The sequence below is a fragment of the Panicum virgatum genome, chromosome 1K, assembly GCF_016808335.1.
Source record: "Panicum virgatum strain AP13 chromosome 1K, P.virgatum_v5, whole genome shotgun sequence".
Classification (NCBI taxonomy): domain Eukaryota; kingdom Viridiplantae; phylum Streptophyta; class Magnoliopsida; order Poales; family Poaceae; genus Panicum; species Panicum virgatum.
This window is the reverse complement of record NC_053136.1, coordinates 44,261,622-44,286,927: the sequence shown is the minus strand read 5'-3', so window position 1 is coordinate 44,286,927 and position 25,306 is coordinate 44,261,622. Positions and strand designations below refer to the sequence as shown.

At 50.1% G+C, this 25,306-nt stretch overlaps 4 protein-coding genes and 1 pseudogene across 5 annotated transcripts; 1 reads left to right on the top strand and 4 right to left on the bottom strand.

Annotated features, from left to right (window-relative positions):
* Window positions 1-1,439: 1,439 nt before the first annotated feature.
* LOC120711388 (protein ROLLING AND ERECT LEAF 2-like) lies at window positions 1,440-3,898 on the top strand. Its single transcript, XM_039996886.1, has 3 exons — window positions 1,440-2,363; window positions 2,469-2,614; window positions 2,752-3,898. The coding sequence occupies exons 1-3, from the start codon at window positions 1,817-1,819 to the stop codon at window positions 3,787-3,789; spliced, it is 1,731 nt and encodes a 576-aa protein (XP_039852820.1). The 5' UTR covers window positions 1,440-1,816; the 3' UTR covers window positions 3,790-3,898.
* A 471-nt stretch (window positions 3,899-4,369) lies between these two features.
* On the bottom strand, window positions 4,370-9,202 carry LOC120711381 (ubiquitin carboxyl-terminal hydrolase 3-like). The gene is made up of 9 exons (XM_039996875.1): window positions 9,035-9,202; window positions 8,790-8,921; window positions 8,645-8,698; window positions 7,191-7,296; window positions 6,514-6,572; window positions 6,349-6,423; window positions 5,883-5,931; window positions 5,692-5,768; window positions 4,370-4,739 (listed from the first exon to the last, which is right to left on the bottom strand). The coding sequence occupies exons 1-9, from the start codon at window positions 9,185-9,187 to the stop codon at window positions 4,656-4,658; spliced, it is 789 nt and encodes a 262-aa protein (XP_039852809.1). The 5' UTR covers window positions 9,188-9,202; the 3' UTR covers window positions 4,370-4,655.
* Window positions 9,203-11,196: 1,994 nt separating this feature from the next.
* On the bottom strand, window positions 11,197-13,977 carry LOC120711377 (probable enoyl-CoA hydratase 2, mitochondrial). The gene is made up of 8 exons (XM_039996871.1): window positions 13,717-13,977; window positions 13,453-13,622; window positions 12,774-12,848; window positions 12,542-12,632; window positions 12,378-12,429; window positions 11,912-12,015; window positions 11,717-11,793; window positions 11,197-11,525 (listed from the first exon to the last, which is right to left on the bottom strand). The coding sequence occupies exons 1-8, from the start codon at window positions 13,889-13,891 to the stop codon at window positions 11,349-11,351; spliced, it is 921 nt and encodes a 306-aa protein (XP_039852805.1). The 5' UTR covers window positions 13,892-13,977; the 3' UTR covers window positions 11,197-11,348.
* A 3,233-nt stretch (window positions 13,978-17,210) lies between these two features.
* On the bottom strand, window positions 17,211-21,111 carry LOC120711368 (annotated as a pseudogene). Its single transcript, XR_005690247.1, has 8 exons — window positions 20,867-21,111; window positions 20,577-20,746; window positions 19,360-19,434; window positions 19,071-19,161; window positions 18,915-18,966; window positions 18,174-18,277; window positions 18,021-18,097; window positions 17,211-17,539 (listed from the first exon to the last, which is right to left on the bottom strand). The product of XR_005690247.1 is annotated as a probable enoyl-CoA hydratase 2, mitochondrial (transcript).
* Window positions 21,112-21,602: 491 nt separating this feature from the next.
* On the bottom strand, window positions 21,603-23,560 carry LOC120711356 (phospholipase A1-Ibeta2, chloroplastic-like). Its single transcript, XM_039996851.1, has one exon. The coding sequence runs from the start codon at window positions 23,441-23,443 to the stop codon at window positions 21,821-21,823; it is 1,623 nt and encodes a 540-aa protein (XP_039852785.1). The 5' UTR covers window positions 23,444-23,560; the 3' UTR covers window positions 21,603-21,820.
* Between the last annotated feature and the right edge of the window lie 1,746 nt (window positions 23,561-25,306).

Below are 25,306 nucleotides of genomic sequence, written 5' to 3'. Positions count from 1 at the left end.
CAAGTCTATAATAGTTGAGAAATATTGGTTACCTGCGATTCGGATCAAAAATTCTGCAGGGCTTCGCCGGTTTTTTTACCTCACTCACCCCTCCTCTCTCCCTCTCCCCTCTCTGGATCTCGTGGTCAGAAAATGAGGGCGCAGAGGGAAGGGTTGGAGTTTTATATTTGAGGAGGGAGCCTGCCGCCCCCCTGTCGGGCGACAGGCCCCCTGCCGCCCCACCAGTTGGCGGCAGGGGGCCTGCCGCCCGGCAGGGGGGCGGCAGGCTCCCTCCAAGGACCCCTCCTAAATCAAAAAAATATATTTCTGTAAATTTTTTTTTGAAAAATGCAAAAATAAAAAAGGCGCCTGGAGAAGCAGAGAATACGATGGGTCCGCATCCGCCTCAACCTCCTCCACCGTCATCGTCATCCGCCTTAAACTGCATGCACCAGGGCAAGGCCAGGGCAAGGCGCGCTTTCCGGCTCGTACACGCCAATCAGTCACCAATCATTCATCCATTCTTCAAACGGGGGCCGCTCGGTCGGTCGCCTTTGAGCAAAAAAAAAAACGCGAAAGCAAGGCGCACCGAGCGCGAAAGATGAGGGAGGGCAAAGCAGCGGGGGGAACAGTGGGGGGTGACGAACGGACGATGGCTCTGGAGGCCTAGCTAGATCAGCTACGCGTGTATCCGCGCCTCCGCGGCCGGGCGGGTTGGGTTCGGCGGCCTCCTTTTCTTAGCCGTGAATATTTCCATCATATATTCATATCCCTGCTGCTCAGAAAGATACCCCTCTCTCCTGCATGTTTTCGAAAAGATGGATCCTTCGTGCGTGTACTCTACTGCTCTCGATCTTATCCCTTTCCTTCCTTCCTTTCGAGCCGACAGCCCACGATCCGAATTTTTTAACGCGTGTGCGAGGGATTAAGAAAAGCACACATGCTTCAGTCGTCGGTCCTCGTAGGATAAAGATTAGGATGATGATGCCCGGCTTCGTGCTGGTGTCGTTGCTGTGCCGCATGCAACGAGAATTTTTGAAGAACTCGCCTAGTGCTACTGTGCTAGCAGCACAGGTGCAGAAAATGTGTTCACCGCGGGTGAACATGTGTGTATTGTGTTCGGCATACATTCATTTCGAATACGATGGCACCGGCGCGCTTCGATCCTCGCCGTCCAGAGTCGCTTGGATTGGAAGTCGGATTTCACAATCATGCTACTCTGGAATGCGGCGACCCTGTTTCAAATGTTCCATACAGCTTTTGATTCCTTTGATCGATTTCATAGGTAGTAGATAGAGGATCGAGTAGCTGCTAGAGGACCTGCGTGTGCCGACACGTATAGCGGTAACACGGGGCACACTTCACACTCGGCTACGCTGAATCAATCAGCAAAGCAGCAGAGGTACGTGGATCCTGTCCGGGGCACCAACCCAAGACCCAACCCTAGAAGCGCACTCGATACGCGTAAGCTCCATCTGAAGAGTGAAGAGGCGCGACCGACCGATGCTCCCTCCTTTTCCCACCACCTTCCTGTCATCCCTGATCCTGATCCCCGTCGTCGCCTTTCTCCTGTTCGATCCCCACCCACCTTTCTGCTAGCCGCGCGTTCGTAACCGGCGAGCCATCCACCTCGATCGTCGACGCCGATAAGTACACTCCCTCCAACGCCACCCGCTAAACCCTCCTAAACCTGCTCGCCTGCTTAGCTTCTTCACCGTTCGCCTCACGGAATCGCGCGCGCGCGCTACCACCGGGCGATCGAGCTCCGGCCGCCGGTAACACAGCTGCAAGCGCGCCCACACGGTTGCCGCGCGCGGCCTGCCTCGGGGCGAGAGTAATGGGAGCCGCGGCGTCGAGGGAGGGGGACGCGGCCCGGGCGGCGGCGCGCGAGCACACGAAGCGGTGCCGGGAGCGGCGGCGCCTCATGCGGGAGGCCGTGCGGCAGCGGCGCCTCCTCGCGGCCTCGCACGCCGCGTACCTCAGGTCGCTCGGCGTCGTCGCGTCCACGCTCACGCGGTTCGCGGTCGGCGAGCCGCTCCCGGTGTCGGACCACACCCCGCCCGCCGTGATCGTGCACCGGGCCGTCGCCCCCTCCTCGCCGCCGCCGCTGCTCCGCGCAATCGACCAGCCGCAGCGCGAGGCGCAGCAGCAGCAGCAAGAGGGCGGCGGCGTTTTTGTTGACGTCAGCCCGGTGGCGGCGGCGGCGGCGGCCACGCGGACCGAAGGCGGCGGCGGCGTCGGGGCCGAGGAGGAGCTCAGGATGGTGGTCAGGCACCGCAGCCTCGCGGAGGTCGCGGCGGGCCTCGAAGAGTACTTCGTCAAGGCCAGCGTCGCCGGCGACGCGGTGTCGGCCCTGCTCGAGGCCACCACCACCGAGTACAAGGGTATGCCGCCGCCGCGCCACAGCCACTGACTTCCCAATGGGAAGACGCGTGTGTGGGGAGTGTCAGTGTGTCACTGACTGACTGGCTACCTAAATTTTCCTGCAGGTGGCTCGCACAGCTTCCTGGGCGCGCTCTGCTGCCTGTCAGCGCCGGCGGTCGACCGCATCGACAGCATGAGCGGCCGCCAGAGGCACAGCGCCACCTTGCAGCAGCTCCTGGCATGGGAGAAGAAGCTCTACAAGGATGTCAAGGTAAACAAAAATATTACTGACAGCAACATATCGAACAAATCGCATCCTGCATTGGCAGCATTGTTATTGCTAGAAGTCACGATGGCAGATTGTCTCTTATCACCGCTGGAACGATGTGATCTTGCAATGCAATGCAGGCGAGGGAGCGGCTGCAGATCAGGCACGACAAGAAGCTCGCGGCGCTGCGCGACCAGGAGTACAGCCGGAAGATCGGCGTGGACATCCAGAAGCTCAAGGCGGCGTGGGACAGGGCGCGCGCGCAGCTGGAGGCCGCCTCCGGGTCCGTGGACACGAGCGCGCCCGCCATCGCGGAGCTCCGGGACACCCACCTCGCGCGCCAGGTCCTGGGGCTCTGCCACGCCACGCTCGACATGTGGAGGGCGATGCGGCAGCACCACGAGGTGCAGGGCCTGATCGCGCAGCAGCTGCGCGGGCTGAGCAGCCGCACGTCCATGGAGCCCACGACGGAGATCCACCACAAGGCGACGCGGGCGCTCGAGGCCGCCATGAACGCCTGGTGCGCCGCCACGGCCGCCGTGGCGAGGCACCAGCGGGACTACGTCCACGCCGTCGGCGGCTGGCTGAAGCTGACGCTGGCGCCGGTCAACGGCGCCGGCGCGGAGGAGGCCTCCCCGGTGGCCGCGGAGCTCGCCGCGTTCGCCGACCGGTGGGGGAAGGTGCTCGACCGCGCGCACTGCGTGGACGTGCTCAAGTCGATCAAGGGCTTCGCGGCCGCCGCGCGCGCCGTCCACGCGCTCCAGGGCGGCGAGCTCCGGGTGGCGCGGCGCATGCGGCGGCACACGCGGGAGCTGGACCGCAAGTCCCGGATGCTGCGGCAGGTGGAGAAGAGCTACTACGACTCGTACCTGCCCGGGAGCATGTCGCTGTGGCACTGGTGGAGGCCGATGGGGAGGGAGGACCACCTGCAGGCGCGGGACGCGCGCAACGAGGTGGCGCAGCGGAGGGACGAGATCGCGGCGTGCCGGAAGATGGTGGAGGACGAGATGCGGAGGCACGCCAAGGCCATCGACGCGACCAGGACGGCCACGGTCACCAGCGTGCAGGAGAAGCTGCCCGCCGTGTTCCAGGCCATGGCCGCGTACTCGGCGTCGCTTGCGGATTCGCTAGAGGCAGTGTGCAGGGCTCCGCAGCAAAACACCCACACGCAGCAGTAGCTACATACGTTTATTCTTTTTTTGCGTTTCCATTTTCTGTTTCTTGCATGTATACAAAGATGACACAAATATATAGAGAGAAACACGAAAGACACTCCGTAAGACTACCGTTTTGCCTGTGCGCCCTTAATTTTTGTACCTGCATACAATCCCTGTATAATGTTGCTATAAAAAAATTCTCGTATAATGTTTTCTTTGGTTAGCCAGAGTTGATCCATCTATACCAATTAATCACGGAAACATATTAGGTACAAACCAACATCCCAACATCTCTGTGCAAGCGCAGAGAGATAGGAGGGAGAATTTGCAAAAATATGATTACCCAATCCAAAGGCAGATTCAGATTGTAAAATTATTCAATCCCCCGTACCCTTAAATGTTGATCTGATGGTTCAGATTGAAGTTTCCATAGTTTGCACGAAGAAATTACCTGATACGTTCCCATTAATTCACAAGCCACGTAACCGCAGAAAATTGAATATGCACCTTTACTACCATCTGCGGGATATAAATGCTAGTTTCACTGAATCAATTTGCAAAGCGCCAGAGAGACAGGAACGAGAAAAATGCCTGCCAGGAGTAAAAAATCAAACAAACAAACAAGTCTGCATTCGATATAGGCAGGTAAGAAGTGAAATCGTGAACAATTTCTATCTCCATGAACAAGGCACGAGAGCATATCAACTAAACATCTCATGTCATATGATCGAAAATCTGTGCAACGAGCACAGCTTCTTGCTTTTGGTAACAGTGTTTTCCATTGTTTTTCCCCTATGCAAACCTTTTCTATTCGGGGCAAGTGCCCAGCACAACTGAAAGGAGAACGGGTGCCATCTTCTGCCAAAGACCTTATCCACAAGTTTACTTCACTGCTTTGAAAGAGCCATGACATTGAAGTTCATTGAATCTGGGTTCTCTGCAATTCTGGCTTCGATGACCTTTGCAGCATCCTGTGCAGGTTTGAAGCAGAAAATCAGATCACGCCTCTATTACGGAGGAACAACAAAAGAACTGAAAAAATACTAAACATACATCGATGTATAAAGGCAAAATAGGCACTTTGGTCCTTCAACTTTGCTCCAAGGGTTTGGTCCCTCAACTTTTGTTTTTAGATCAAATTTGTCCATATGCTGATGTAATGCTCCAAAGTACTATGAGACTAATGCTAAAAAGTCATCTTTATCCTTGGCTATTTTCTCTCCTTCACAATTTGCATGTTTAGCAGTGGTGCAACAAATTAATCAAACATATGCATGATATTCTTATATGATCTTAGACTAAATTAAATACGAAAGGGCATTTCAACAAATACGAGAGACATCAAACCAGAGGACAGAATAATAGATCTATTGTGACCTATTATTGATTAATTACAACTATACAATAATGGAAATTGAGTATGAGAAGGAGCTAAGGGTAAAAATGACTTTTCACATCTATCTCATGGTATTGTGGAGCATCACATCAGTATATGGACAAATTTGACCTAAAAACAAAAATTGAGGGACCAAATTAGTCTTTTTGAAAGTTAAGGGACCAACTTAACCCTTGGAGCAAAGTTGAAGGACCAAAGTGGCTATTTTGCCATGTATAAATAAACCACAACCAGTACATATGTTGCATCAGGCTAGCTGAGAAAGATACTTAAAGCTCAATGCAAATACACTTTATCATGCACCCTCAAGCACATCTCCAGACTTATGTACTTTTATTCACAAAAAGGGACAACAGCACCAAACTTTCCATATTTATGAACCTTTTATTCAGAAAAAGGAACAATAGCACCAACTTTTTGGTAAAAGAAACAGCCAACATGATAAGTGGCGGAAATCAGCATATTTTAAATAAGAAAAAAGAAACACAGAAAATATAAAGCAAACAAAAATCAAGGAAATATTTTACCTGCAGCAAGGTTTCTGGTGATGAAGGGCCATGGGATATGGGTTGCGATTTTCGTCCATCAAGCTCATAAAGTTCACCTGATGCATGCCAGAGGGAAAAAAAAATTATATAAGCAGCTTACCAACAGAATCATGTGTGCTGCTAACAATAAGATGAAGCATTAAACTAGGAACCATAGTGGCACCACCTACCATCGACACAGGAGAAACATACAAAATGTTCATTCACATCAACATTGGCCTGCACAGGAACGCAAGAAAATTGTAAGATGTATAGAGTAGAAGAAAATTTAGTGTAATAAAGGACCACTATTATCAAGCCAACATTTATTTATCTATCTTCTCAAATCCCAACAGTACAACAAGCTTTAGTATTATTGAACATCCCTTCAAGAAGCATATTATTACAGTGCCCTTTTGTTAAAGACTATTTACAAGTCCCAGGTTACCAGCTCTTATAGTAAATGGAAGCACATAAAATACAAAGTGCGGCTCTTATAGAATGCCATACTGTCAGTAACATGACTTGATTCAGAGCTAACAATATCAGTCATGATAGCAATGCAAAAGTAAACCTGGTTGTGAACTCCAAAGAATAATGTTTAACAATGCATCACAATAATAATCATATCAGAATAAACTGCTTTGATGCGCTTACATCAGTGTCACCAGCAGATGCAGCAACAGAATGAGCATCCTCCATCTCATCGTCCTCCTCAAGAAAGGCAGCACGCTGATGATAGGAAATATTTCGCACATGAGAATAACACAAGACTTGATTATGAAGTGTACAGGAAATTAAGTTCTGTATGCAAAAATTAACCTGGACTGGATCCATGTCAGCTGTTTTCTTATAGAACCTCTCAAAATAGGACCCCTCAACTGCAAATAAGACAAAGCACCCATTAAGACATGCTACAAGTCAAACTGAATTCCAACTCAAACTACTCTATGAAAGGCATGTGTCAAGCAAACAAACTAAATAAGTTGAAAACTTACAGAAAAAAAGAGTTGAGCACATAGAATCGACAATTGAGACAGGTCACAGGTTGTTAAAACGTGCTTTAAGAAAACATGAACAACGCTTACCAATATTATGTGTTAGAAAGCCTGATCATGATATGAACTTTCCTTGTCCATGTTATCAAGGAAACAGGCCTGGTCAGGCAAAAGTATCAAGATAATTTTCTCCTACTTATGCTAATTGACGTCTCAAGCACATCATAAAATAGTAACTTCTGGTGGATAGTCCTGAACTGAATGTCTACTGGTTACTGTAAGGGTAACTAAGTGAACCAGAACAATATCACTCAAATGGCCTTTTCCTAGATATTAGGTTATCTCCATCTGCAAACTTTTTATCCATTGTTAAAGGCACTTTTTAGCCTTTCATGTTAGGTCCTACCATCCTAGAGATATTGTGACTCAAAGCAGCAGGCTGTAGACTCTGGAGTCTAGACAGTACACAGGTAGCTAATAAATCCAAACTTCTAAAATTACCTAGCTTGATTTGAGATGTGGCGTTCCCTATTGCATGAATAACACCAACTGTTCCACATGCATTACCAACAGTCTGCTTTGTAAAGTATACCTTCTTGCTTAGATCCTGCATCATGAAGTTCTGGGATTAAAAAAAAAATACAAAGAAGCCAACATCCACCTCAACAATATTGTCAAGGTAAAAACAGTTTCAAGTAACTCAACATTTGTCCAAATTGGAAGTCAGTAAACCAAGATTTGATGTCCATTAGGAAATTATGCATGAGATAAGTGAAAAAAGGAAGCAGGTATCAACAACTAGAATATCACATGCTTGTTTATTATAAAACTGAAGTGAGCCAGAGGAGAATACATCAATATTTCATTTTAAAAATGAAGTTACTTGTTTATTGTAAAACTGAAGTGAGAAAATATGAAACAAAGGCTGTATATCATGTATAACACAAACATGATTCATAGACTGTCCGACGTTATATTTGCCCAATAAAAGCTCTGATGCACCACATAAAAAAATACAGTGCAAGCCATTTATGGTTTATAAGACAAATGTTCCATGAACATGATCAAGTAAATTAGTCGCAGAAAATGCATCTTAGTAGCATTTTTTTTTTTGCAATTCTGCATCCATTCCACAGGAGGTTTATTTTTATGGAGCCAACTTGAATATATCATTTAGTAATACCCTAGATAGTTTAGTTCTTGGTCTTGAAGGCTCATTGATCAACCACCCAAAAACAGTACTATACTTGATTCAAGTAGTACACTGCGCTGCAGTAACATCAGAATATAGCGTGGATAGAGCAATACTGATTCAAAACGAGTTCATGCACAACTCCTTATCTGGTAAGATATGACACTTATGGCGTGTTTGGTTTGAGGAATGAGGTGACACATCACCTTCTCACTCATCAAATTTTTGTTTTCTTTGAGAAATGGAATGGGTTGATCTATCAGACCATCACTACCTCATTCCTCAAAAGCACATGGTTAACTTAATAATTCGGAATGGGTCCATCCCATCAAAGTTCATGGGATGACTCCATGATGGACCACTGCTCCTAGATGGGGTGACTCCTCAAACCAAACAACCTATCAGTTACTGTGTTTTCCAATTGCAGGCATCTACACCTATAAACTGAAAAGATGTGCAGATGTGATCACAACATGACATCATGGTCTATCGCAAAAGTTCATACATCAATTCAAGGACCAAGGGACTATCTCAAACTAAAAGAAATTTTCACCAGCAAATTCAAATTGCACTCCTGACAAATATATTGATTGCCACAATAGTCTCCCACTTAGGAAAACTTGGTGTACAGTTTCAGACCAAAATTTATATTACCTACTTTAGCACACCCATCTATACAACAGAACATAACCAAAGTAGCATTGTGTCTAACACATTGAATGCAGGGGACAGCAAAAACAGAACAGGAGGATGTAAACCGTACCTTGTCCTCTGCGGTCGACGCATCAGAAGCGCCTGATTCTTCCTTCTCCTCGTCCTGCTCAACGAATGGCAACGGACCCATCAATGCCTTGGGATCACACAACCAAAAGCGGAATCGGAGCGGACCACCCAACGGGGGCTCTTACCAGGGAGGTGAGCGGGTAGAGGAAGAGGACGGCGAGCACGGGCTGGGGCACCATGGCGAGCAGCTCGTCGTCGAGGCCGTAGACGTCGCAGAACTGCACGTCCCCCTCGGGGACCCCCAGTCCCCACATGAACTGCACGCGCCGCCCCCCGCGTGGCATCAGTCAGCGAGAGCGGCCTGAAACAACGGGGAGGAAACGAAACCCTAGCCGGCACCGGCTGCGGAGGCGGGGGGCGCGAGGATCACCTGGTTCATGACGTCCGGGTTGGCCTCCAGCGGGATCCACCGCTTCCCCATCTTCTCGGCGCGCGGCGGGGGAAGAGCAAAGCGGGTGGCGAGAGAACGGGAAGGTTGGAGAGGCGAGGCAGCGGGGAATCGAATGAAGACGGGTGTGGCCATGTGGGGGCTGCCGTGTTGGGGTTTTTCTAGATGCTCCGGCGGGCGGCGTATGCTGCACGCCCCCTGTGCGGAACACCAAACATGGGCCTGATGGCTGGCAGCCGTGGGCTGTTGTTTGATGGTTGGGCCGTAGATGCAGTCCTGTGCCCGAGAATCCTACACATCTTCCACAAGATTTTTTCTCCTCTATCTTCCACTGTTTGAGATTTGTGAAAACTATTTGATCCGTTAGATATCGTCAACCCTAACCTTCTTCTTCCTCACCTTGCTGCTCCCTCACCATGCTCCCGCCGCCGCCCTGAGCCCAGGCTCCGCCTCCTGCGCCGCCGCCCCGCTCGCCGCAGCTGCAGCGCGCACGCCGCGGAGCCTGCTGGGCGCCGCCTGCTGCTGCCTGCTGGCTGCGCCTGCTGCGCCTGCCGCTGCGGCAGCGCAGCGCCGCTGCCCCTGCTGCTGCTGCCCGCTGCCCGCCGCCTGCTGCTGTTGCTGCACGCCGCCTGCCGCGCCTGCTGCTGTTTGCGCGCTGCGCCTGCCACCGCTGCTGCGCGCCACCGCCGCACACGCCGCCACGCCACCGCCGGAGAAAGAAAATTTTCAACATTTTCATTTTAATATTTTCAACATTCTTCATTTCTAATTTCAACAATTCATCTCTACAGTTTCAACATTTTAAAAGTCAAATGTTGAATATGTTTAACAAAATGTTGAATATATTTGTAGCAGATAATTAGATCAAAGTGGACTTTAAAGATGAATAACTTATTTATCTTCCAGAAAATAGATAGTAACGCCCGTCCTGTGCCTGCTGCACGTCGTCTTTGAAGCTTTTTTTTTCTTTCTGATGAAACTGACCTCCACAACCATTTAAAGACTGGGTAAGTCGTCTTTGAAAGTTGCAGCGATTTCGTTGGCTCGTCGTTGTTTCATAGTACTAGCGGAGATGTACGTGTCGGCACGTATTTAATTTTTCTCCATCAAGCAATAATGTTATTTATTTTCCTTCCAAAAATAATATATATTTTTCTTTTCCTTTCAAAAACAATGATGTCAATTATTGTCATTCTAAAATAAACAATGACACGAATTATGGGTGAATGCATGTGGAAAGAAAAGTAAAAGTATGGGCTAAAGAAAAATAATACGCGGGTATAAGAGGTGAGTATAGAAAATTGCTAGTGTAAAAAGTATTAAGATTTTGGTGGGAAACATCGAGGAAATCAATCTCTCCCTCTCTTTCGTCAAATCTTTTGGACTGACAAGTGGGGGCCTCCGTGAGGAGTACGGCGGGCCCAATCTAGGTGAGAAAGAGTTTCAATTGTTTCAACTTTTTATAGATTGATGACTAGCAGAGATCTACGTACCACAGGCACGTATTTAATTTTTCTTCCATCAAGTAACGATGTTATTTATTTTCCTTTCAAAAATAATACACATCTTTTTTTCCTTTCATAAACAATGATGTCAATTATTATCCTTCCAAAACAAATAACGACGCGAACTATGCGTGAATCATGTGCAAAGGAAAGTAAAATGTGTGCTAAAGGAAAGTAATGCGCGGGTACAAGAGATGGGTATAAAAAATCGCTGGTGTAAAAAATATTAGAATTTTGGTGGAAAATATTGACGAAACCAATCTCCCTCTCCCTTTCGTCCAACCTTTTGGCCTGACAAGTGGGGCCTCCGTAAGTGGTATGGTAGGTCCAATTTTGGTGAGAAAGAGTTTCAATTGTTTCAACTTTTTATAAATAGAGAAAACGAAAAATTAAACTAGAGTATGTAGGGGGAGGATTGGAGAAACTATATTGCAGACTTATAAGCAACTAACTCGATGGTATTTGGAAAACTTCACGGCAGGGTTTTAGGCTTGTTTTAGAGCACTGGACCCAAATCCAGTTCCCTCCGGATACGTAGGAAAAATGGACTGGATTCCATATCACTATCACTATCACTATCAGATATCCATCTATCTAAAGTCCAATGCTGAAGCCAAATTCATTTCGAAACAGTCAGCATGACGGATGATGAGATGCGTCTTTATTATTTTTTTTTCTGAAATTTGCAGACATGAATGTGGACGCATCATGCTCATGCCACTACTATTTGAGATGACATGTTAGTTTGACTTCATTAATATGAATCTAAGATCATCTACACGACCAAATCCCTACTTTCCGGTGTATACAGGTTTCCTTTTCTCCGCAAATGCAGCTAGGCCTTCAAGACGATCCTGAGTCTGCAGGACTTGCTCGTAGCATTCTTCTTCAATAGCCAATGCCGAGGTCATGTCTACCTCTGCCCCTTGATTGATGGCCTTCTTGGCCATTTTTATCGCTAACGGGCCCTGAAACAAAAGACTAAATGCTTAGAACTTCAAGAAGGATGGGGCAATGATCTATCAGGAATTAATTCAAACAAACTACTCAACGCAAGTAGATAACTGAGTACTGTATCTGTATTGCTGGGAATTCTCAGATAGCAAAATTGATCTATTTTGGTCAATTGAAGCACATAATTATTCCAGTGGGACCTTACTTTCTGATTTATCTCCTGTGCAAGTTCAAGTGCTTTTTGATAAGCTTCGCCAGCAGGAACACAGTAGTTTACTACTCCTGCCATGTAAATACACATGTCAGAGCTTGATTTTTCCAAAAAGCAAGAATGATTAAAGCCTATCCCTAGAAACAAGAACTCAATGCACAGGACGAAAGTCAAAGCAACTGGATTTACCCATAGTTACAGCTTCCGCTGCATCGAATCTACGACCAGTGAATATTAGCTCCTTTGCTTTGGACCTTCCAACAATTCTAGGAAGGCGCTGTGTACCCCCAGCTCTACATTTGAAGCAAATGGATGCTAACAGATGAAGCATAATATTCATTTACAACTGGACCTCCAAAAGAGCTCTGAAAGTGCATTCGATAAATTCTCCCCATATGGCCATGCAATTGCAATGTTTCAAGTACAATGAGGAACACAACAGACTTTTCCTTTTAATAAAATAATTACATTTCGCAATGTTTCAACTTTTTTAGATGAAGAAATTTTTCAGCTTTGAATTCTTGACAAGAAGAGGTTTGGCTAGCTAGTACTGCTAGTTAAATTCAATTCACCAGGCTATAACTACTCCAGCACCATATAAAACAAATATCAACAAAATATATAGATTTGCTTACAACTGTGAAGTGCCATTTACCCAGGAATAATAGCGAGGCCAGTCTCTGGCAAGCTGAATTTTGCGTCCTTCCCTGGTAAGATTTTGGAAAAAAGAAATGCATTCATATGTGCTTGAAAGAAAGGAAGAAAGCCTTGCTTCCTTAATGTAGATGAAATTTTATCGCTGCTGAGTAAAAGCATTACCACATATACGAAGATCGCATGAAAGAGCCAATTCTAAACCGCCGCCGAAAGCAGCTCCTTCGACAACAGCAATTGTAGGAATTGACAATGCCTGCTTATACATTTTTCAAGGTGTAACGTTCTAATCATACTAGACAAAGAATTAACATCTATGTGGAGGATTCATATACTATTTTTTCTAAAACTGAGAGCTACAGCATATAGAAGAACATACTATTGTTATGCAACAAACCTCAATGGATGAAAATGTAGATCTTAAGGAATTAACAAAGTCCCAAACTTCAGCAGGGCCCATTAACCTCCTTTCCTGTCAACATTAAGGAGAGGCGGTAAAATCATTTGCTTCCATCATTTTTTGTACAAGGGATGCATGTTTTCAGTTCTGTAATTATGTTGGTCAAATATATGCAAGTCAAGAAAAATTGCTTCCTGAAGCAAACTTGTAAATGGTGCGCGAAGAAGCAAATACAGTTACATTACTTGTAATGTACCGTTCTGTGACTGTATAGTTCATAGCGTCAATCATCCTACTGAAGTACCTAATAGAACATAGAGTATGACCCTCCCCTGCTCTTGACTCTGTTTTTTGCCCCTAAATTTATCACTAACTGACATTATTTTGAAAACGAACTCCTCTATATGCTCTCACTACTCAACCAGCCATAGTTTTCCCCCTAGGATCACAACTCAGCTTCTCGCAACATTGAATTGTTCCCCAAATTTGTTTTTGTCACTATGGCAAAATAAAGCAGCTCTCCGACAAATAAACATTCAAGGAGCACCGCGTATGTGCTACAGCATTTTAACAAACAGTAAGCAATTGCTGCCACCGAAAGATACTCCGTCCCAGCACAAATCACAAAACGAAGAGTACTAACAAGCAAACTCGAGCCTGCAGATGCAACTGGTACCTTGAGATCGGCGCCCGCGCAGAAAACCTTGGGCACGGAGCTGGCCACCAAGACGACTTTGGCCGTGGCGTCGGCCTCCACCTCCTCGATGGCGCTCCGCAGCCCCTGGAGCATCCCCTTCCCAATGGCGTTCTTGGCCTCCGGCCGCTCCAGCCTCAGCTCCACAATCCCTGCAGCCCACTAACCACAGCTGGGAAACACGATCCCCACAAGGAAACGCAAAAAATTTCTCGGGATGGGGGGTCAGCACACGCGGACACGGACCAGCGTCGGGCGCCGAGAGCTTGTGGATGCGGACGGGGCCCGGCTGGGCGAGGATTTGGAGGGCGCGGACGAAGAAGGCGCTGTGGGAGGAGGCCGCGGAGGCGGGGGAGACCGCCGGCGCGCGGCAGCCGCTCAGGTGGCCGGAGACGGCGAGGAGGCGCCGGAGGCCGAGCATGCTGGAGTGGAGGTGGAGCGGCGGCCGGCGGGTGAGGAGGAAGAGCCGTGGGAGACTCTGATGACTGGGTGAAGACGAGGTGTCACGGACTCACGGGAGATGGGCAGAGAGAGAGAGAGAGACGCGACGGGCATCGTTCATCGTCGGATATGGATCAAGCGGCACGGATCGAATATTATAATAATCGGACAGGAGGTTCTGCTGAGGAACCTGCTGCATTTTACGTCGTGCTCGGCTCGGCTGCTTTAGGCAGGAGGTTCTCTCATCTCCGGTCGGCGGTCACGGATGAGAAAACGTGGCGCCGCGCGGTCATCGCTGGGCATGCGGTTGCGGCTGTCGAGGAGTAATAGACCACGGAGAGGCATGCCCCGATGCTCGCATGGTGGAGACCACGGCCATCTCCGAGATCGTCGGGACCGGACGAACCATGGCCATCAGGCCATGAGCCATGGCATGGGCGGAGCTACGTTGGTGCCTGGGTATTCCCAGGAATATCCAACTTTTTTCTTCAAAAATCACTTGTACATTAAGTATACATATATGTATATGTTATGTTGAATCTATTTTTTTTATTTTCTCAGCCAAAACTCAGCCTAATGACACCTCTAATACGAGTAAATGAGCCAGGCCAACAGTCCAATCCCCACTCCCACCTCCTGTTGTTGTGAGGTTAGTCCCCTCGCGCGCATTTTGTAGCTCCCGGCTGCTGTGAGGTTGCAAGCAGGCGGCCATGGAAATTAGCAAGCTGACTAGGTGGCCAACAATAGCGCACATAGGAAGTACCCAGCAGTTTAGTCCTACGATCCAAGAACTACCCAGCAGGGGTGCCGCTGTGCTAGCGATGAACTGCAGGTGCACAGTTCTGCTAATCTGCTTCTCTCTGAATACTAGTAATTATAGGTGCATGTGATGTGCTTACAAAGTATGTTACAAAGGAGGTTCGGTTGGCAACGTGGAGTGCTTACGGGCGTGGAAATGTGGAATGGATTGCTTGCCCCCCATGCAAGAATTTTAATTTGTAACTGCAAGTGTTTTGCTACTGATTAAAGAAATTTGAGATTTCATGGCATTACAAGTGGAACTATAACCTACCCCATGTTATGATGGCGTGGCTCAGGGTCAGCAATCTCCGACGAGGGTAGCGGGTGTTGTGTGATTATCAGCGGCGGAGCCAGCGCGGGGGGCTCTCCAGCCCCCCTACTGGCCGGCTGCACATGGAGCCTACATGCTTCATCACCTTGTCTAGCATTCAAATAACAGTGTTTAGCCCCCTAAACACAATCTCACGTTGGCTCAACCCCCTCTAATCCTTCAGCCTGGCTCCGCCCCTGGCGATTATAGTGTGGCTGTACAACAAAGCTTCTATAGCGGTTATGGGAAAATGATGATCGTGGACTCGTTTAGAAAATGGGAATACCCAACTTCTAAATCCTGGCTCCACCAAGCAGTCAAACAAGCGGGCGTGCCATTCCATAACGACGGACTTGTCGACGCCCGGCCCGGGCAAATGTGTCGAGGAAGGCCAGCACACCGCGGAGCCTGTGGCCGGTGACGACTGACGGAGACACCGTCGGCGGCTGCGGGGGGACACGCGGCCAACGCGTGTACGGTGTGCGTGCGGGACTACAGGGACGGCTGGTTCTGTGACTGACTGCCACGGTGGTTCCTCCTTCACGGCTTCACCTGAGCCGATTCCTCAACTCGCGACGCATTCGCGGCTGCGCCTACGAGGCCGAGTGCAACGGGTAGTAGCTAGCCCTTCCGCTCCCGGCGCGCCATGGGACCTCGGCTTCAGCCATGGTCGCACCGCCGCAGCAGCGAGCCGAGCCCGCGCTCCCGGCGTTCATGCATGCATCATGCCCAAAGAGCTCCGGTGCGCTGATTACGACGGAGAGGAGGTGGCCGTCGGCGCGTCGCCCTCATAGGACGGGAAGGGTGGTCATGAGCGCGGGCGCGCGCGGCGGACTGCGGCTGCGGCTGCGGCGCGCCTGGCGAAGGATCGACCTGCGTACGGCCGGGTCGGCAGATGAATACAACGTCCAGGGGTTGCGTACGGTGAATGAAGAAATACCGTCCACCCCTGGAGTCCCTCGGGCCGTTGGATCGAATTCGTGTGGCTACGATTTGCATTATTCACCGCTGCAGCGGCACCGCCGAGCACGAGCGCCCTAGCGTTCGCCACGTCCAGGGGCACCTCCATCATCGTGAGTCCGTGATGCCGCGACCCGTTCCCTGCCGCGCGTCCGCGCCATACCTCCAGCTTCCCACGACCACCAGACGCGTGGCCACTGCTCTGTTCCATGGCTGCAGCCTGTATGTAGGCTTCACGATTCGCAAGCGTCGCGTGTTCTTCTTGCACGTGGCACGGGGCCACGGTCCACGGAGGAACATTGATGGCATGTGCTTGATCGTTGTCGGTATCTGCGCATAGATGGACACCACGGTCGCGGGCACGCAGCAAACTGCCACGCGTAGGTGTGGCAGCCAAGATCTCCAAACCCGATCTAGAGCAGGTTGGTCGTGAGCCTGAACTCCTTGATGGTGATGGCGCACGACGATGGCCGCGCAGCCCTCGGCGGTCGGCGCTGGCGACGCCCGTGACGACGAGCGCCCTGGCGAGCTCGTCCATGCCGACCAGCTAGCGCGCCCGGCTGCCCCCAGCGGCCTCGAGCGCGGGCAGCGCCGACGGCAGCTTCGCGCCGAGCGCGTCCAGCCCGAGCTCCCCGGCGTTCATCCAGTCCAGGCGCGCGTCGCCTTCATCAGACGGGAGGGGTGGTCATGAGCGCGGGCACGGTGGACTGCAGCGACGGCGCACCTGGCGAGGCACCGACCATGTCTATGTCTGGGTCAGCAAACGAAATAACGTCCGGGGGTGGACGGTAAATGAAATACCGTCCACCCCTCGGATCCCTCGGGGCCGTTCGATCAGATTTGTGCGGTCAAGACATACATATGCGCCGTTACAAGGGGATAATCTGAGGAAGTTATTGACCGTTTTCAACTGAGGAAGTTATTGACCGTTTTCAACTATCGGGGAACTGTGGGGCCCGGCGGCAACCTCGAGCTGTGGAGCGCCGTGACGGCAGGCTCCACCGCTCTGGCGACGATGGCCACGCAGTCCTCGGCGCTGGCGATGCCCACGACGCCGAGTGCCCCGGCGAGCTCGTCCGCGCCGACCGGACCACCGCGCCCCCAGCGGTGGCCTCAAGCGCGGGCAGCACCGCGCCCAGCCTGAGCTCCCCGGCGTTCATCACGTCCAGCAGCTCCTCGACGCTGCGCCGGCCGTCGCGGTCGACGTCGGCGCGACACGGCCAGCTCATGCAGATGCACAGGCCATCTGGCATCTAGCCTCCATATACAATCCAGGGCCCGTTCAACGTTTCTCCCTATCTTACAGTTCATACACACACTCCGTCCACCAGGACAGGAGCCCCAACGGTCTAACAGCAACATGACATGACACTACTTTACTTTCCCTTGTAGACAGGCTTCCTTTTCTCCGAAAACGCAACCAGGGCCTCAAGGCGATCCTGCGTGTGCAGCAGCTGCTCGTAGCACTCCCCCTTCAACAGCCAATGCCGAGGACATGTCGGCGACCTCCATCCCCTGGTTTATAGCCTTCTTCGCCATTCTTATCCCCAGGGGACCCTGCAAGGAAGACAACCAAACTCAGAGTGGTTACAGTGCAGGGCGCTGGATAACTGATCCCAATCAAATTACTACTGCAGTTTTTCATTTACTGTGTTTTTGATGAATTCGTTCACGCAAGTGTCTACTCCCTCCATCCTAGAATATAGCTAGGATTTAGACTTTTCTAAAGTCAAACGTTTTCTGTTCATAGATTTATCGTGATACCAACAATTATAACATGTAACCTCTTCTGTTCCAAATAATTTATTTTTAGTGATATTGTTGGTCAAAACTAAAAAAGTTTGACTATGAAAAAGTCTAAATGTAGCTATATTCTGGGGTGGAGGGTGTAATATATAGTGAGCCAAGTAAATGCTTATTCCGAACTTCAGAAGTGTGAACTGAAGAACTTCCTGTGTTCAGACTTTAGAAGTCACAATAAGACTGATTCTTATTTTTTGAGTTTGACTTCAGTAGTCACTATAAGATTGATTCTTACCTTTTGAGTTATCTCGCGGGCAATATCAAGAGCTTTTTGATAAGCCTCTCCTGCTGGAACACAATAGTTTGCAAGTCCTGCAATGCAAACACATTTAAGAATCGTTCCAATAAGTAAGCAGGCTAAAAAAAAAGGTAGCTAAGCTAGCCTTACCCATCATTACAGCTTCAGCTGCATCACATCTACGGCCAGTTAATATCAGTTCCTTTGCCCTCGACCTCCCCACAATCCTAGGAAGGCGCTGTGTGCCTCCAGCTCTGATTGTTCAGCAAATGGAGGTTATTTTCACCAAGATGATTTATTTGGTCGTGTTAGAAAGGTTTTGTACACTTTTTAACATTATATAATAAGAAATGCATGTACACTTGCTAAGTCAAAACATGCAGTGGGCAAGTTCCATCATGACAGAGAAACCACTATCCATTTTGGTTATAGGAAAATAAATACAGCATGCGAAGTCATGCTTGTCGGTGTCACCTTTTCTACATCAATGTATCAAATTGATTATTTGCAATACAATTACATGGATGTAGATGCCTACTTCTGCAAGTTACTTATTTCCTCATCTTTTGTGTTAAATTTTTTTGTCAACCATGTTGAAGAATAGCCTATGTTAGCAACAAGGCCAGTCATCATGTATAATGGTGACCTAGTCATCCTCAGCAATTACATTCCATTGCAGGATAGGAAGCGGTCAGTTGCCTCCATATGAGCACAGCAGTTCATTTTTGATAAAACAACATTCACTGATGGGGTTAAATTTGCTACTTCACGAGCAAGCATAAAAAACTGGGAATCCCAAAGTCAGTGCATTTTGTTTCAGAACATCTTGCTAGGTTCTTCAACCATTTGTTTTAGAAAGTAATGCTCTATGTAGGTTACATAATTACGTACCCAGGTATAATGGCAAGGCCTGTTTCTGGCATTCCAAGTACTGCATTTTCCCCTGCACATAAGAGTGTAGGTATGCATTTAAATATTCAAAACACTAGGAAATAGTTATCCCACAAGAAGGTCGAAATTTGGTAATGCTCCAGATAAAGGCAACACCACATATGCGGAGATCGCATGAAAGAGCCAACTCTAGGCCACCACCCAAAGCAGCTCCTTCAATAACAGCAATTGTTGGAATAGGGAGTGCCTGCTCAAACAAAATGTAATTTGTAAGCCCTGTAAGAACAGCATATAAATATCGAATAAGTATGCCAATGATAAGAAAAATAATAGATCCTGTGCGGAATGTGTATAAATATGTATCATACGATTAACATCGCTCATTTTGCCGATTTAATGTTATAGATGCAAAAGGGCATGTCAAACTTCAGTTCCTCATACAAACCTCAAAAGACGAGAATATAGACCTCAGGGATCTAGCATACTCTCCAACTTCAGAAGAGCTCATTAGCTTCCTTTCCTGTTAACAATAGTATTGCTCTGAGCACATGATTTCATTATTCAACTATACATGATAGTGATTTCCTTTTAATTCTTGAACTGAGCTAAAGGTCAAAAACAAGGGATAGGGGCAAGGAGGCAAGTATTCCTTTATTAATTATGATGTCAAACAAAATGGTTGAGAAATTAATGTCATCGCAGTATATGTAAACATGATGTTTTAACAGCATTCTGATGTCTATTACATTATAAAGGCTTATGGCAATTATTTTATAGCTGCTATGAGGAAAGAAAAATATAGTAGAAATTCTTAAAGAAACAAAAGCATACAGCCTTTGTTTTGAGGGGACAAAGTTATGGTTAAATTGTCATAATTGGATTTTACCAAAAAAAATGATTCAGAAAATAAGAAATAATCTAAAAACTTAGAAACAGATAACAGCCACTTAAAGTTAAGAGTAGCTTGAAACATAGGGAGCTATCAAATAAACAAAATATTGAAAAGAGGGAGCAGACAATGAAAAAATATCAAGATTAGTTTTCACAGTATCATGATATGAATTTATTGTATTTGATACATACTAAAATTATACAGAATCATATCTCAAGCAATGGCATAATCATTTGTGCAATGATAGTAGTTCAACTTCTAAATAAATTCATGAATCTTCTAATCATCCATCTGATGATTTATATGTATTCGTCTTTAAACCACACTCTGTATTCTTCTTTACTAAGAACTATAGACCCCAGAGTTTCTAGAATTGTCATTCAACACATTCTTTTTGGAAAGTTGTCTTTAAGAACACTCAACTGCTTTGTCTGTCTCATATAGTTAGATGCTAATCAAGAAACCGACTCCCCTATATGCTATTTAGCCATGAGTCTCTCTTTCCCCACTCCCCTCCAGCCATTCCTTTTCTTTTTAACAATTAATCTAGCAACTCACACAATTATTTCTAAACATCAATGTCAAATGTCAACAGCATAACGCAAAGCTCACCTGTCAAATCTGCCGACAGCATTTTACAACCACTCTTTAATCATGTATAACTCGCACATGCACCTACACCACTTGTCTTCTATTCTAACAGAAACTCCTGTTCAAATTGTGTTCCAGTGTCTAAAAGATTAAACCCAGCTCACCGAGGAACTCCAGACCTTGAGATCGGCGCCTGCGCAGAAAGCCCCTGGGACTGAGCTCGCAACCAGGGCAACCTTCGCCATCGAGTCGGCCTGAATCTTCTCTATGGCACTCCGCAGCCTCCTCATCACATCCCGATTGATGGCGTTCTTGACCTCCGGCCGCTCAAGCCTGAGCTCTAGGATCCCTGATCCGGGACACGGGTCAAGATTCAAGAATAATCAAAGGAAGGAATTTTATAACAACTCTGAAAAATAGGCGGAGCTTTTAGGGGGAGACGGTGACAGATTAGGTCCAGGTCACAGACCGGAGTCGGGTGCCGAGAGCTCCTGGAGGCGGACGGGCTCCGGCTGGGCTAGGATTTGGAAGGTGCGGGCAAAGAAGAGGGAGTGGTGGCCGGCAATGGATACGGAGGCCGCCGGAGCATGGCGGCCGGCAAGGTAGCCGGAGATGGCGAGGAGGCCCCGCGGGCTGCGCATTCTGGAAGTGGGGACAATTGAGGCGTGTTTGGTGCAAGCAGTGTGATGTGGGAAAAGTTAAAAATGCAAATACTGCTCGTGACTGCAACTAGCCAACTACCGCTAGTCTTCTAGTAGTACTCAACGTCATCTGGTCGCATAGGTCCAATAAGACACGTGGGAATCTAGCTCCCAGGATAAGAACTTGCTCGATCAACTTTTACTGTCTAGTTTAAAAAAAAAACTTTTACTGTCAAAGCCAAGTACTAGTACTGAAAGACCGCAACAGCTTTGCTCAATGAGCAGGAGCGTTGCAACTAGCAACTAGAGACGCGTGAATTACCGGATAGTAGCAGCTCGATGGTCAGAACTTGCACAAGCATGATGCATCAGAGGATTTTAAAACATTTTGACCTTGCTGATGCTCTGATGTTGATATTAACCGTAAGTTTTCACACGCCGTCTACGGGTTGAAAATTTCCAAGTTACCTACGACTTGCCTTCGGGTACAGAGGAGAGGAGAGCCAGTCTCTCTCAGAAAGAAAAACTGAACCAATGAGAAATTAACATCGGTAAGAGGCAAAGAAAAACATCAAGGTCACGTTTTCACTGGATTGATTTATCTGCGCACTTGCGCTTGCTTAGTCTTTCCTGTACATGCATGGTAATTGGTAATCTAGTTGGTAATCGGAGAAAAGAGAGCGGAAATGAGAGATATTTCCCTTGACGCAACCGCCACTAACGAAAGAATTCTTCTTCCTCCTACAAAATTTACAAGATGGCCCGACGGTAATTTGATCCGGTCACGAGGAGGGGCTCGCGACGGCGCAGCTGCCGTACACCACGCTCCGGCCGACGTCCGCCGGCGCGGAGGGGTCGACGCCGAGCTCGCGCGCGCGGTTCACGTACTCCTTCTTGACGTTCCCCCTCTGCATCTGCAGCAGCCGGATGACGCTGCGGCGGGCGTCGTGCCGGAAGGGCCGCCCCGTCCCCGTGAACCCGTCGATGAGGTGCAGGTACGCCTCCAGGTCGTGCCGGCAGGCGGGCCCCGCGTCCGGGCGGAGGCACGGCGAGTTCTTGCTGTCGATCCGGAGCTCCGCGCCGACGTGCTGGTACTGCCCCTTGTTGTGCGGCAGCCGCGGCGCCACGCCGGGCACCTTGGTGACCACGTCGCCGGCGTTCACGATGCGCAGGACGTTGACCTTGCCGCTGCTGCCGAGCCTGTCCACGAACGCGGCGTTGCCCACCTTGGGCCCGCCGAAGGAGACCACAGCGACGGGCGGCGCGTCGGGGATGGAGGTGGCGACCTCGTCGGCGACGAGGAGCGCCAGGGCGGCGCCGAGGCTGTGGCCGACGACCGTGATGCTGAGCTCCTCGCCCTTGTACTTGTCCATAAGGCGGCGCACCTCGTCCATGACCTCCTCGGACAGGCTCTTGACCTTCTCCCCGGCCGTCTTGTAGAGGCTGAGGAAGCCCCGCGCCACCTTGGGCTCCTCCTCTCCGGCGTCCGCGCCGTCGCTGCTGTTGCCGTCGAGGGGCACCAGCGAGGCGCGGAGGTTCTCCGCCCACTCGAGGCAGGTGGCGGTGCCGCGCAGCACGATGGCGATGTCGCGGCGGCCCATGCGGGCGACCTCCCGCTCCGACTCGCACACGGCGACATAGCCGATCCAGTTGGACTGCTGCGTGAGCCACTCGGGCGTGTTGGGGCGCTTGGCCCACGGCGGCATGGATAGCGCGGAGGTGGCGAAGAGGCTGCGCGTGGGGCGGTAGGAGCGGTCGGGGAGCATGAGCCCGCGGTGCCTCGCCGACGCCGTGGGCAGCGAGTGGAAGGCCTGGTAGGCCGCCTGCACGAAGTCGCCGTAGCGGAGGAGCTCGCGGCGGAGGTCGGAGTCGAGCGGGTCGAGGAGCCCCGCCCAGCCGCCTTCCCCGTGGAGGCTGCGCCAGCGCGGCGCGATGGTGGAGCGCGGGGACGCGCGCGGGGAGTCGGCGGAGAGCAGCTGCTGCATGTGCATGAGGCTGCGCGGCGACATGTGCTCGTCGGCGGCCGTGCGCGCCCGCATCCCGGGCATGGGCACGAAGAAGGAGAGGTTCAGCGCGTTGAGCAGGCCGTGGCGGACGCTGAGTGGCTCCTGCTCGCCGTCCTGCTCCTGCTGCTCCTGCCTGGCCGCCGCGTGGCTCGCGGGCCTCGGCGGCTTCCCGAGCACCTTGTCGAGGTTGGCGATGTGGGCCCTGGCTCCGTCCGCCGCCGCCGAGGACGAGGGGGGCGCGGAGCTCGCCGAGCGGAGCGCCTGCGCCGGCGTGTTCGGGTTCAGCGGCGACGGGTCCCGGCGCGGCGGCGCGCGCGGCTGGACCGCGGGCGCAGCGTGGCGCGGCGCGACGTGCACTGGCGCCGTCGTGGGCGCGGTCACCGCCGCTGCGATTGTCATCGGGTCCGGCTGCCTCCCTCCGAGATCCTCCTAATCGATGCGCTGCGATGTGCTAGGATGGATACAGGTCGCCTCGTCCCCCGAGCTCTGCTAGCTAGCTACCGAAATGTGAGGTGACACGGTGGGCGACGGGGTTTTATAAGCGCGGGGGCGGCAGCGGCCGGGGAGGGCGGGGCGGGGGGAGAATTGTTATTGCCACTTGCGACTCCGATCCGAGCGACGTCGCGATTCCGTAGCCCCGAGGACGCGACAAAGTCAGCCGCGGGCGGGCGCGTACGCGCCCTGCTGTGCAGGCTGGTGCGGGGACGGGGGCGGACTGACCGCCGATCCGATTTGCCACCGCGCGCGGCAACTGCCGCCGAGCCGAGCCGAGCCGAGTGCCTGCCGACTAGTCCACGCTCGGGACAGCGTCGCCACGCCAGCCGCGCGCCGCTGCGTACGTTGGACCTCGCTGCCTCCGCCTTGACCCGGCGAGTCGCTGTCTGCCTGTCGGCTCCTCCGAGCGCCCCGGCGGCATCGCTGGGCGACGTCGTGTCGTGGCGCGTTCCTGGTTTGGTCCGGTCCTCGTCTTCGGCAAATCGCCGAGGAGCGAGCGCGTGCCACGCATGTTTGGTTCCATCCCGAATTTTTTTTAAAAAAAAAAAGACGAATGTATGTATGGAGTACTAAACGAAGTTTATTTGTAAAATTTTTTTACGGATGGGTGTAACTTTTCGAGATGAATCTAATGAGTCAAGTTCCACTATGATTGACTACAGTGATGTTACGGTAACCGCCTCTAATCATCTTCTAATTATACGGTCAAAAGCCTTATTAGCTACAGCACATGTTACAGTACTATGATTGTGGAATTTGTTTTGTAATTAGATTTTATTTAATATCTCTAATTAGTGGTCAAAAGATCAAAAAAAATTCATAAAAACTTTTAGACCCCAAACTAAACAAGGCCAAAATGTTCCGATGGCAGGGCGAGGGCGAGCAGCACGCGACCGCGCGTGGGGCCTGCTGGATTCTCATACGGTACGGCCCGGCCGCGGTGACGCAGCGCTCGCCGACGCAAGCCGGTGTTGACTGTCGAATTGCAGAAACAGACGCCAGCTAACGATCTTTGCAGTTGTGTTGGAGGGTTTCAGAAAAAAGAAAGAAACAGGTTTGGTTTGTCGGGTCAAACACCGTGTTGGCACCCCGGGTCTCTGCTGGAATTCAACTCTTGCCTCCCGTTGTGTCGCTGGACACGATGGCCCGATGCGATCCAGCTCGGCCAGCAGCAGACATGTTCGGCGATGTTTAAGCGTCGATGCCGATCATTTTGAAGATTAAACAAAACCGTGTTCGTGACAGCTCGCCCATAGAGGAATGTCAAAGGTTGCAAAAAGGGGTCGGTCCGAACTTTTCCTCCCATATGAACGTACGGGTACGGACTGGAGACTGAAGTCGTTGGCCGAAAAATGTTTGAAACGCAACCGAATTTTGAAGTGGAACAAGCCAACAAGGGTGGTCAGATTCAAGACGGGCTCGCTAATCATTCCGTAATGCGCATGTGGGGACCCGCTCTGATGGTTTGTCTGATCGTCACCTCCGGTTTGGTCTCTGCGTTCCGTTCCGTCGACAGGGGCAATGCCCATGCACCCCTACAGTGTACAGGATCCTTTCGTCCAACATCCGTTCACCCGGTCACAGCAGGCTCCATTTCTCTATCTACAGCGGCTGCTTTCCTTGTCCTCCCGACGCTGCTAGTGAAAGCCGTTTTCTCAAATCTTTTCGGAAAAAAAAGCTGTTTCCTGACGAAAGTCCTTTTTCATGTTATTTTCGCTTCTTTAACCCTTTTCCTCTTCTTTTTGCAAAAGTACCCTTTGTTTAAAC

Bases quoted from the DNA above. Each gene is read 5' to 3' on its own strand.
- LOC120711388 (XM_039996886.1), top strand. From the start codon at position 1,817: ATGGGAGCCGCGGCGTCGAGGGAGGGGGACGCGGCCCGGGCGGCGGCG. The intron at 2,364-2,468 runs GTATGCCGCCGC...ATTTTCCTGCAG, and splicing joins CACCACCACCGAGTACAAGG to GTGGCTCGCACAGCTTCCTG. The intron at 2,615-2,751 runs GTAAACAAAAAT...AATGCAATGCAG, and splicing joins AGCTCTACAAGGATGTCAAG to GCGAGGGAGCGGCTGCAGAT.
- LOC120711381 (XM_039996875.1), bottom strand. From the start codon at position 9,187: ATGGCCACACCCGTCTTCATTCGATTCCCCGCTGCCTCGCCTCTCCAA. The intron at 8,699-8,789 runs GTAAGAGCCCCC...TTCGTTGAGCAG, and splicing joins TCTACCCGCTCACCTCCCTG to GACGAGGAGAAGGAAGAATC. The intron at 4,740-5,691 runs GTAAAATATTTC...AAACCTGCACAG, and splicing joins CACCAGAAACCTTGCTGCAG to GATGCTGCAAAGGTCATCGA.
- LOC120711377 (XM_039996871.1), bottom strand. From the start codon at position 13,891: ATGCTCGGCCTCCGGCGCCTCCTCGCCGTCTCCGGCCACCTGAGCGGC. The intron at 12,016-12,377 runs GTAAATGGCACT...CTTCAAATGTAG, and splicing joins GGCCTCGCTATTATTCCTGG to AGCTGGGGGTACACAGCGCC. The intron at 11,794-11,911 runs GTAAATCCAGTT...TTTACATGGCAG, and splicing joins AGCGGAAGCTGTAACTATGG to GAGTAGTAAACTACTGTGTT.
- LOC120711356 (XM_039996851.1), bottom strand. From the start codon at position 23,443: ATGACAATCGCAGCGGCGGTGACCGCGCCCACGACGGCGCCAGTGCAC.